General features: G+C 37.3%; 1 protein-coding gene across 1 annotated transcript in view; it reads left to right on the top strand.

The window, feature by feature from the left end:
• Window positions 1-12,340, top strand: part of ATP6AP1 (ATPase H+ transporting accessory protein 1) — a 55,921-nt gene that overhangs the window by 41,051 nt on the left and 2,530 nt on the right. Inside the window, exons 7-9 of the mRNA XM_068669607.1 lie at window positions 3,369-3,607; window positions 4,229-4,282; window positions 9,198-9,435. Coding sequence (XP_068525708.1) covers window positions 3,369-3,607; window positions 4,229-4,282; window positions 9,198-9,435 — 531 coding nt within the window. The remainder of the gene's footprint in view (window positions 1-3,368; window positions 3,608-4,228; window positions 4,283-9,197; window positions 9,436-12,340) is intronic.

Below are 12,340 nucleotides of genomic sequence, written 5' to 3'. Positions count from 1 at the left end.
CCTACAAAGAGAAAGGGAGTGTAATCATCCTCCTTACTCCCTCCATTCCCTAAAGGTACAGAATGACCTCTTCATTCCTCTAGCTGTTACAAGAAGAGCAACAGCTTCACAGAGATGTGGTCATAGACCCATATTGTTAGAAATGAAAAGAAGCAATGACCACAATCGGGACACTTCTCTTATTGATGTACACAGCTAAACATAACCATTGAAAAGTCAAGAAGTACAAGACTAAAAAAAAGACATAACCATCTGCTGAACTTACATCCAAAAATTCCACTTTGGAACTAGTACAAAGTGTAGCCTGTTTCTATGGTTCATTACCATTCATAATTTTACCCAATGAAAATTGTGTTTGCCCAGTATTTTTTTATGTGTTTGCAAGCTTGCAATTTGTATTTGTTTGTAATTTCAAATATATGAAATGGCCCCATATCTTTTTTCTTGTCTCTAGCCATTCTGTTTTGGAACAGCCAACAAAAAAACAAAAACAGCAATGACAGCAAAACAAATGAATGATTTTGGATGTAAGGTCTGTTTGCTTTGAAAAAGATCGGCATGTTGGTGCATCAAAATACTGCCAGATCAGCTGTGTTTCTCCTTTCCAAGAGAGATGATTCTGAATGAGGAGGGTTGGGTTGCAAATGATGAAAGGGAAGAATTTTGTCCAGGCTACTTCTGCTGCAGGTTCAGTTAGTAACCATGGTGTTCATTTGTGAGCTAAGCCAATGTAAATTGCACCTTTTTTTTTTTTTTTTTTCCGTTGTACCTTGTTTAATCAGGTCTTGTGTTCACCGCATACCTGAGATCTAAAATGCCGTGAATAAATCCAGACAAACAAGACAGTGACTCTCAGTGTGTATGGTTCAGATTAGGTAAAGGTGAAGGGGTCACTAAGCAACAGAATTAAATATGCTTTAATGATTGAGAGCATTGCCACTATGGGTTGTTCCTAAATAATCTAATTGATTTACAAGAATTCAATGTAAACACAATCAATTTCTCAACGTAGTATCTTGTCATTTGTAGCTTAGCATGGAATATATGGTATGGGGAAGACAATTTTAATTCAGTAAGCTCATGTTTGTGCAGCAACAAAGGAATAAGAAGGCTTATTCTGAAATATGGAGGCAGGGATGTGGTGGGGGGGTCTCAGCTTCAAACTGAAGGTTGGGGCAAGCAGCAATCACTGTCTTTGGTTCTGTAGTGGCTCCCAGGCTGGGGTATTTCAGATATCCTCCCTCCAGCTTGAGGGCTAAATTATCTTGAGTTGCTGTGAGGTATGCTTTCTGGTTTTGAATGTGCTGAATTACACCAGCGACAGGTACCTGATAGAAATAGACCTTCAGGCTGAAGGGGTGAGTAGAAAGGCTGGTAAGTGCTTGGAGGGCATTTCTGCAGAGAGGTGACTGCCAGGCTCCTGTTGGGTGTAGCTGTCCTGCCTGCCTGTAGCTGTGCAGGTGAGGACCTGCTGGGCTGCACAGTCCACGACTTTCTCTATTTTCAGTCACAGAAATGACTGAAACAAAGCCTGCTTTTAGAAATGCGACTGGCAAGCTGGGTTGCCTCTCTTCTTCATCATGAGTAAATTTGTTAAAACAGGTTCAGTCAGAGGAAACTAATGGATTCCTTAGTCCCTGACACCCCTTCTTTACAGGTAAACGCTCTTCTGGTTTATATGCCTGTTCAGAGACCAAAGGGAATCTTTATGTGAGAGCCTCACAACAAAGTACTGGCAGCAGAGCAATAGAAATAAAGCTGCAGTCTCATGACAATATTCTAATAGCTTTCTTTTTATTTTAAGGTACTTTAAACTAATCCCCAAAGTCAGCCCAATCGCAGTCTCCGATGCAGCATTGTTTTCAGCTATTAGCAGGTGGTTTTTAAAGCCCTCTTTAGATGATATGCAGGGCCCACATAGTGAAGTCAATTGTTAGACAGGATATAATTTAGACTTCAGCTCTTCCTCTCAGTTTGAAATAAAATGATTACATTTCAGGAGAGCCTAAGGGAAGATTAAAAGTTTTATATCAAAAGTTGAATATTTTCTTTTGTTGTACACTCTTCTTTTAAAGGAAGTGGTATTCATTTAAAATAATGCATGTTCTGATGTATTTGAAAAGGAACTACTGTGAATTAAAAAGGAATTCATAAAGTATGCATGTATGGGAGAGGAAGATTGCAATCTTTGTTTGAGTGTTTAGTCAAAGATTTTTACTCGACCCGTTCTGCTTTGTTCACAGAGTGAGATAGCTATCTGCAAAGATGCACTGTAAATAACAGATGGCCCACAGTGTTTAGAGGGCAGCAGTTAATGTGACAAAATCTTTTGGGGCTCCTCTCCACAGACAGGTTATAAAGTGGTATTATAGCTTCTCTTCCAGACTGGAAGAAAAGTCCTTGCCTGGCTTTAAACCTGTTAAAATGGTTCCAGGCAATAGTTCCACATAATTACGGTTCTGGTAACTCCTGTTATGACTCTCATTTCTTGTATCCCAAAGTTATCCAAGGGCAGAGGGCACTTGTAGAATACCAAGCTGTAAAGCTGATGTGAGCGTTCAAAACAGATAGAACAGCACAGATACGAACAGAGTAGGAAGTAAAGAGTGAGACACAAACAACAGAATAAAGTTTTTGTCCAATGCAATCAGCTAGGTTTTACCATTTACATCAGTGGAAATTTTTTTAGCAAAAGTGCCCTGGGAAAAGGGGCAAGTGGCACTGCTGGCACTTCCCTTATACAGAAAGGCACTTCTTATAAAGAAGGCACTACCTATTAAAAAATTCCTGCAAGCACATGTATTTGCGGTGAAGTCTCATATAAGAGTTCCCCATCTCAGCCAAGTGAGCATAGATCTTCCCAAAGCCATCAGAAGAGCCTAAATATAACACTGCTATTTTTAAGTAGCCTTCTTTCATGCTTGTTAAAATCAACAGTGTGAAAACTGTTGTCGTTACTAAGGAGTGTGGCCACTGAGCTGGCAAGTTGAAGTTTTCTTGTGATTTTATCACAGGAAAGAGGTGAATTTATTTCTGTTTATTCTTCTGTAATCTATACATATATTTCTTTTATCTGCTAACAGCAATGCATACTACTATCTTAAGGCAGCATTGACACAGTTTTTATTAATTTACCTCATGTCAGTGGTGCTTGTTTTCATCCGTGGACACCTGACCATGGGAACAAAGGTTAATACCACCCAATTAACCTCCATACTGCTAATTAAAAAGACAGACAATTATAAATATTGAGGTCAACTACATATCTAAGAAGGATGAGGGCTCATGGGAGAGAATGTTAAAGGTCTGTGTTCAGTTGACATCATCTCTTCCAAAGGTGATGAATTGTTAATGTGCTGTTGTTCCAGATTTCTAGAAGAACTGAAACGACGTGGAATTTAAGACGACAGTTACTGGCCACTGAGGAAGACAGTTCATCATATCCTCCTGTGAATGTGACCATTGGAAATAATACTTGCATCCTTTTTTATGCTGGTAATTTCAGCCTCAAAGCCAACAGTTCAGTTTTTATAGATTTGACAAATGCAACATTTGTAGTCCAGAATGTGGACATTTCTTCCTCTGTATGCTCCAACGTCAACACAACGTGAGTAGAACAAGAAATTCCACTTTTCACATATATGTGGTTCTGAAAGCTAATCAAATGAAACAATGAGAAGTTAATAAAGGATAAATCTTTCTTCTTCCAAAGCACACAAAATTTGCATTTTGCATTTAATATTCTTGGATGAAGATTGAGTCAAGATCACAGAGATTGTTCAGATGCACCCTCTATTTTTCTATATTTTTTTCCTTGTACATTACTTAGTTCCTTGTTTGTTTATATTTGGTCCAACCAGGTTTCTCTGTGCATGATCTTACAGTCACAGAGATCTCTGCTGGCATTAATGAGATGATCGTTTCATTGTAAAATTCCCTTGAAGTGGAATATTGCCAGTTGGTAGGTGGTACTTCAGTTGGAAGTACATTAATGAAACATGATCTCTGTTTTCCTTTATTTTGAAGCACCTGTTCTTGGGTAAAAAAAAAAAAAAAGACTATAGAAATATTTTGTCATATTTTTCTGTGTACTTTTTGTGCTGTGAACCTTTGCTACATGACTTCTGTAATTGCCTATTGATTCAGAATATTCCCTCTGATTGAAATGTCACAATGATCTAATTAAAGCTGACTACTCTAACATTAAAAATCTTTTTCTTACTCTCAGACTGTCATTAAAATACACAAAGCCTGTGAATGGGATCAACAGCCTAGAGATAAGGTAACTTATGATTTACTCTTAAATAAATCTTTGCGATGTATAAAGCCCATTTGTAAACTAGGACAAAGAAAAAAGAGGAGGAGTTAAGTGAAAATGTTTTTAAAATCATTATTTTGTTTCTTTGTGGAGGAGTTATCATAGAGTAGAACAATTATAGTCTTTATATAGAGAAGAATAATAGTCTTTACATAGAGAATACATTAGCATGCTCAGGTAAAGTTCTGAAAAAGTAGTGCAGGCAAACAACCATAGTGTAACATAGTGGCATATAAAGCATCTTGTTTTGCTCATAGGATCAGAACATAACCCGGTCTCAGGGAAACTGAACTGTAATTTGTAAATAATTCTAGTAGCTGAAGTCTACCAGCATTGCCAGGGTTGTGTTTAGTGTTGATGAGGATTACAAGTGTACTCTGTTGGAGTTTGCATGTGGCTAATGAGGGTTGCAAAAACTGGTAATTTTTCTGCTCTGTGGATGGTGATAAGACCAGGATTCTTCTACCATAAGAACAGGGAAGAGAAAATATGGAAAAGGAAGACCTGGCATGAAAACTCAAAGGGAAAACTTGTTGCTGTTGCTCTCACTAATATACTTCAGAGATGAGGATAAAAAATCAACTGCTGTTCCTGCTGCTGAGGAAAGAACTGAGGTTTGTGGACCAGTAGTTGTATGGCAGTCCTCACAGCAGTAGTAGATGCTTTCTTAAGCTCTGGCAAAGATAACATGGCCTTTTCATTTTGGTACCTCAGTAAATTGCTTAGTTACAGGCGAAGGATTTGGACCAGGTAGCTTGCATTGAACTGAATTTGCATGTAACAAGGACCTGTCTTGACGAGAGCCAGTTATGTGTCTGGAGTTGTGTTTAGAGTGAACAGACACACTTGTAGTTATGATCAGAGGCCATGATAGGTGGCAAAACAATGAATATGCTTTTCTATTTAAAGCCTTACCACTATCCTGCCCCTCCAAAAAGCATCTAGAGCTTCATGTGTGTAGACACAAAAATGCCTAAAGTGATAATTTTTTATATGTGAAAAGTGCTTAGCAATATAAACTGGGATAGAGGAAGAAAGGGCTGTGGGGTTTTTGGCTTTCAGGGTAGCCATTGCTCAGGTATTTGCTCATCACTGGTCTACTTCTGGGAGGAAGTGATTGCTTTTGCATCACCTTTTTTCCTCTTTCCTTCACTTACTAAACTGTCTTCAACTCAAACCACAAGTTTCTTTGCTTTTTCTCTTCCTATTCTCTCCCTTGCCCCATTGGGAGCAGGGAGTGAGCAAGTGGGTATGTGGGTGCTTGGCTGCTGGCCAACATCAACCCATGACACCTCAGAAGACTTTGTAAAGAAAACTTTCTGCTAAAGACACGCCTTGTCATTTGCGTTATTTGGTCTTATCTCTTGCTTTAAGAGACAATGAGGTCATTTTAGCTACTATTTGCTACCATAATGTGATATTGCATGGGGTGTGTAATACATACTCAACAGAACTAGAGAAATCCATTGATCTTTCATGATAAAGGAGCACATTATTTACTTTGCTTATCCCACTGTGTCTGTTCTCAAGGACTTCTAAAACCCACAGATACATTACAACCTCTGGTTGCTCACCTTCTGGTTCACTTCAATTACATTTCTTGTTCAAGATGACTTTTTAGTAAGAACACATTCTGCCTCTGTGAAAAAGACACAAGCAGGGCAAAGAGGTGGGAAGGAACGCGGGATAGAGCCATGACTGCGTATTTTTCCCTGTAAAGGCCATCTACTTAGGTGTAGGGGAACATTCCCTGAAGAAATAAAGTGACGCCAGACAAGAGCACGTTCAAATCAAAGCTCTATTTGTTCCTCCATAAAATAAACTCTAACCTCAGCAGCATGATCTAGATACACTACTTGCCCTTAAACACCACAAGTCTTCCACATTATGCTGAGCAGCTAGGCATATCCATCTCCTACAAGCAACTGCAATAGCTGCCTTGTTATGCAAACAGCTGCCTCTCCCTCTCCCTCCCTCCAGCAAGAGCAGTGGTCAACCTCCTGCACTTGCCAAAGAGGGGTGAGCTGCTGGGGAGCCATACGAGAGGGCTTCTGGCTGTGCGAGTTTTAGAAGAGTACACTAATGCTGCAGCAGGGGTAGGAGCAGCGGGCTTTTGCTGGAAGAAAAAAAGCATCTCAGCTTTCTCAGCAGCCGATGACCTCCAGCTGTTCATGCATCTGTTTGTCATCTTCTCTGGGGAACGGTGCCAAAGTGGATAGAAGTGCACAGCGTTACCTGGACAGGACTTCCTTACTCTTTTCCCCACTTAAACTTCTAAGTACTTGTTGTTGTGTAGCATATTTAGAATGGAATAGATCCAAGAACTGTGTTGTAAAGTCTTTTGCCTAACAGTTGTGCTTCTTTTTACAATCTTTGGGACAGCAGTAATTCCAGAAAACTTCCTTTTCAGAAATTTATCTCCTTGTAATGAATAGCTGCATGAAATGGTAACAGCTGGTGGCATTTAGAGTTCATATGGTTATCTGGCACGAAGGGAGTCTGGCACATGATCAAGAATAGTTTGTGCCACAATACTTACAAGTATGTAATGGCTATGTGTAAATTTGCTTCCTGTATTGCCTCTAATAGTCAATATGAGCCCATCATTTCCTGTAAAAGGCAAGAACTTTCAGTTCTACAAATAAAGTCTTCATTACTTCTCCTCCCCTTGTCATGCATTTGCTATGTCATGTTCATTCTATCTATTCACCTAAGAAAATATTTATTAACTTAAATGAAAAAAGTATTGATTTTTGTTACTTGAATGTCTTTTTTGTAATGTAATACATTAACAGTTTTATCAGTTATCAGTTAAGTGTGTCCTTGTTGGAGACAATTATTATCAGTTGTTTGGAAAAATTCTAAGGACAAAAGCCTGGATAGGTACACTAACCTTGGGCAACTAGTTCCCTAATTAAAATCTTAATTCTCATAAATTAAACAAAAAAAAAAAAAAAAAAAAAAGAAAAAGTTTAAGCTTTAGTTTTTGTGCAATGCGAAGAGACAGTGTTCTCACAGATGGCACTTTAGATTGTACTTATATACATAGCCTTATAAAACTTGTTTGTTCATATAGTAAGTTTCCAGGGAATTTCTTCGTCTTCTTATCTTCTCAGCAAAGGTACAGAACACACCCAGTGTCTGTGATTGGTACAAACATTTAAGTTAGCTTCTGTGTATTTATAACTGTCCTTCTCTTTACATTGAAAAAGTGCAGCTAGTGCCTATAGCTGAAAATTCTGTTCAGTTTGTGCTATATATCAGGAAAAGTTTCCCTTCTTCTAGCAATTAGTATCTATGAGTATATAGGTTTTAATTTTGTAACTTTATCATTTGAACAATAGAAAATCATTCCATAAATATGTGTGAACGTGTACTAAATGCAATTCAAAGGATATTTTCTTTTTTTTTTTTTCATTGATGTTTGCAGATGAATGTAGTGTGGAAAGAGCTGTTTAAGTTCAGGACATAAAGGAATGCCATAAGACAAAACATCCTTTTCTTACCTGAACGACACTTTGAGTTCTAGGTTTTCTTCTGAGGATTTTGAAACTCTGCAGGATTATGGAGTTATATGAATCTAAAGCCACAGATTATTTTTTTTAAGGAAAAAAAAAAAGTTCAATTAATGTAGTGATTTTGGTCTTTATTTCTAAGGAACGTTGTGTTTAGTTTACACTCTTACATTGTGTGGATGATATGCTACTGAAAGTAAGTGATTTAAACAAGCAATAGAGAATGTTTTCTTCTCCATCTATACATCATACGGAACATATAATATTCTGTATTGTTCCACATTTCTAGACTAATTATTTTTCAAACCTATCATAATTGAATCCAAATGTTACCCAATATGTTAAGACCCACAGATAGCAATACCCATTGTGGATAGACATATTAGAATATTTAATTTTGTAGCAAGGGTCACTTATTCCTAAAAAGATTCTTCTTCTAAATGCTTTGTGGATATCAATAAGCAGGAAAAATCTTCAGCAAACAATAGATGAATGAGTACATAAACCAAATAGGGCTAAAGTATTAAGCAACATACAATAAAGATAAAAGTTTATCATTTCCTTAAGAGATAACATGATTACCTAAAAGCATCAGGATAAAAATAGTAAAGATGAAGACATAGTCCTGATGTGTATAAACAAAGATGTACTTCTGGATGTTCTCAATTATTTCTAACTCAAAACATTCGGGCGATGTTCATACTGCAGTGGTAGTAACTTACGTACAAATTCCATAATTATAAATTACTGTTAATTGACTGTTGTAAAATAAGAAAATATTCATTTGTGGCTAACCTGCTACAAATTAGGAAACTAGAGCTAACAACCCCTCCCCCTCATCTAGTGAAAGAAAAATCTGTCCTCCACTGTAAATTCAGACATTTGCAAAGGCAGATTGCTATTTAGGCATCTGAGACATGGAAGAATTGCAATGATAAATCAAAACGGTTATCAGACCTGTACCTATCATAAAAGCAATCTAAAAAAAAATAAAATCCCATAAATTGTTTATTGAGAGCCACTGCAGGCCTGTTGACAGTCTCTCAAGTTCAGCTCCACTGATTATAAACTGTTGGTAACTGATGAAATACTGCATTGGTAGAGGCCCTTGAAGAATGAAATCACATTTGCTTGCTCCTTGCCTGCCACAGCTTGTGAGATGAAACTCCAAGAAGGAATAGAAACGTTCACAAAGGCTCTTCACTTATGAACAATCCTAATGACATGGGAGGCCAAGATACCAACTGTGATGTATGCAGCTACTGATTGTGGACCTTTATTTGCAACCAGTGCTTTATCAAATGAAGGTTATTTTTTTTTTTTCTGTCATTTGAACTCTTTTTTTTTCTCTGTTGTCTTTCTAGGTTTATAATGACCAACAAGTTCTATGAAGGCTCAGCTAGATATTGGTCCACTTTGGATTCAGTTGAGATTAAACAAGATGAAGGAAAAATTGCTACGTTTAATGTTTCTGTCATCTCTGCTCCTGCAGAGTATTCATTTCATTGTCAGCTGGTGGGAACAAGCACTCTCTATCCTGCAAGGCTGATTCCATCCAACAGTGAAGCAAGTAACTGGGATGTTTTCATTTCCAGTTTCCAAGTGAGTACACATTGCCATTTCAGAGATAATTCTAGGAACTATTACTTGCTATTGTAGGTGCTGAACGACACACATTCATAATGCCCTTACTTTCAATTCAGCCTGAGGAAAAAAAGTAAAAAGAAAAGCTGTTCCCCATAGGTGAGCTATTTAATAAAGGGGTAAAAGAGATGGCAGTTGCAGAACAATAAGAACATGGAAGCACAGCTGTGAAAAACAAAAAAATTCTGAAGTTGTCTGCAGAGAAGAAAAGCCAATAAAACCAAATGTGCTTAATCAGGCAAAGAATGACTAAATCTCCATGCCTGTTTAATGAATTGGGCTGCTATTGGAAACATGGGCCTCTTAAGTGGGTGGCTTTATGCTGCTTACTTTGTTTTTATTTGATTTCTTTGCTCTTTATTTACCTAGGAAAGTACAGCTTAGTGTGGTTACAGCTTTCAATGACATAGACTGTCTAAACTCCTACAGACAGAAACAAAGCCCAGTACAATTAGATTTAATGGAAGGTTTGCCATGAGCTTCAATCAGAAGCAATATTAGGTCCTGCATGGCCCAGAAGGAAAGCGGTTTGCTTCTTTTTCTTCTTTTTTTTTTTTTTTTTTTCTCCTTTTTTTTTTAATGAGATATAGGTTTTCTGTATATTTAGTGCAGTAGTGCAGTCTACATATGTGAGGTGTAGATGATTGCATCTTTATTATTTTGGGCACAGATCTTCACTTAGGATAAGTACATCAACACTTATATTTTGAAACAATATTACATTAAGGGATATGTTTGATTAAAGAGCATGAAAATTATAGGAATAATTCCAAAGTGGACTTTTATTTGTTAGAGATGCACTAATCTCGTGATAACTGGATACAGATGCTAATACAGTCATAGTTAGGATTTTGGTAGCACACAGTCTCAATGATCTGAATTAGTATTTGACATTTCAGCTTAAACATTGGCAATCTTGAAGGAACAGCATTGGTGGTGAGATTTAATTTCTTCCTACTACCCATAGCTACTTCCATTGCAGATTCAGATTCTAAAAGATGGAATGCAAAAATGAAAAATTGAAATAACAGCAAATTTAATATCTTTGGTCATTATTCAGTCACATAAAAATGCTAAACCTAAGTATCTCTGGCAGCTTTCCTTCCAAATCATTAGTTTTTATCTTCCCCTTTGCAGAAATCCACAGATCGTAAATCCCACAGTTTTTGAGAAACAATATAGCAGTACATACCAATGTTGTTAAGTTTCCTTCTGATTGTATTGTTTATGGAAAGGCTTGAAAATACCTGAGTCTGTGCAACTGGATTTTGCTTAGTCAAATCTTTGAAGCTAAGCTATGAAAATACATAGTCTAAGAAAATACAAAAGGTTCACTTACAACAACCTACCTTTTCCTAGAATTTCTGTGTACCTTGATACTGTTGTCATCTCAAAGCTTAGGGAGAAGTCTTGTTCTATCTTTAGCAGCCATCCTTCCACTAGTATCTTGATTAAAAGTAGAAGTAGTAGGTTGTCCACCTTCCTTACTGATTTGGACCATTAGCTCCTTCCACTGTTCAGACAACAGAACTTTCCTTTGGGGTAAGGCCTTTTTCTCTAGGAAGACCTAAGTATAAAAAACAGTCTGCAAAGGCCTGTTCAGATCATTTTCCTTGCATGTGACTCAGTAAAACCAGAAAGTCTCCATTTTGGGCCACTTTCTAAGTAAATTCCCTCTGAACTAGATCATACCTTTCCAACTGTCTTCCACTTACATGTAATAAAGTTTAAACGATCTCAGTATCGGTCTTTGACCAATAACGAGGTTAGGTAATTCCCAAGCTATGTTGTAAGTTGAAAAAAGCACATGGGATGTGCTTAGTGATTGCAGCCAGCACAAGATCTGTTGCTGACACTGGGAAACACGATTTTAATTTCAGTGTTATGCAATGAATCAGAGACCAAGATCCAGTGCCAATCTAGTTCGTACAATTGCACTTTACGACCTTGGGTCATCAAAGCAGTATCACTGTATTAGAAGGTCATGGCACCCACACAGTGAAGCCTTGCATAGCATGTTCCAGGTCGGTGTTGAAATGAGCAGCCATTTGCTTCAGTTCTGGAGCTAGCTTGGTCACTACCATGTAAGAACCTCTGTAGGATGGTATCTAGACAAAGCCATTACACAATGTCACTGCTCATAGGTGTAAAGGGTACCAATGCATTATTTTTTTGTCACAAGAATGGTTGTTCTACCATGATTGTTTTGAGGATCTCAAGAGTTTCTGTGAAATTAAACAGGAGTCTGCCATCAAGCACAGTTTTCTTTAGTATGCATCGTACTGATTTAGAAGCCACTTTGCTTTTAACAAAAACTACCAAAAATTTAAAGCTAATAAGGATTAGGATAATTAGGATTCTTTGTGGCTGGAGTATTTCTACCTTAAAAAATTAGATGTGCATTGTACTCTTAAGAGCAATGAAAACAACAGATTTACTTGAAGGCTTTGTCAAAGGTGAATGAATGTAATGAAGGTAATGAAACAATTCAAACAAAATCATTTAAAAAATAAACAGTAAATGTAGACTGGTACAGCCAAGACAAATGATGCTGGTTCAAGCAGTGAAATGAAAACTTCTGCAGGACAGAGGCTTGTATCCTGTATTTTGCATTCACAAAAATTAGAAAAGTACATTAAAGTATTTTTAACTTTTTCGTAAGTAGTAGTCACATTTTTACCTCCCAGTTGGGATGTAACACCCCCACAGAAATGATTAAGCTTCAGAAAAACAATAAAAGAATCATGCATATACTTCGTCTCTTTCCTAAAAGCAGGCATCGCATTTTAATAATGTACAGCTAAAGCTTTCACCCTCAGAGGTTCAATAAGCATAATCCTTCTTCAAAAAGATACAAACAAAC

Source organism: Anas acuta, chromosome 1 (assembly GCF_963932015.1).
Source record: "Anas acuta chromosome 1, bAnaAcu1.1, whole genome shotgun sequence".
Classification (NCBI taxonomy): Eukaryota; Metazoa; Chordata; class Aves; order Anseriformes; family Anatidae; genus Anas; species Anas acuta.
Note: the sequence above shows the minus strand (reverse complement) of the source record. Positions and strands in the feature narration are given on the sequence as shown.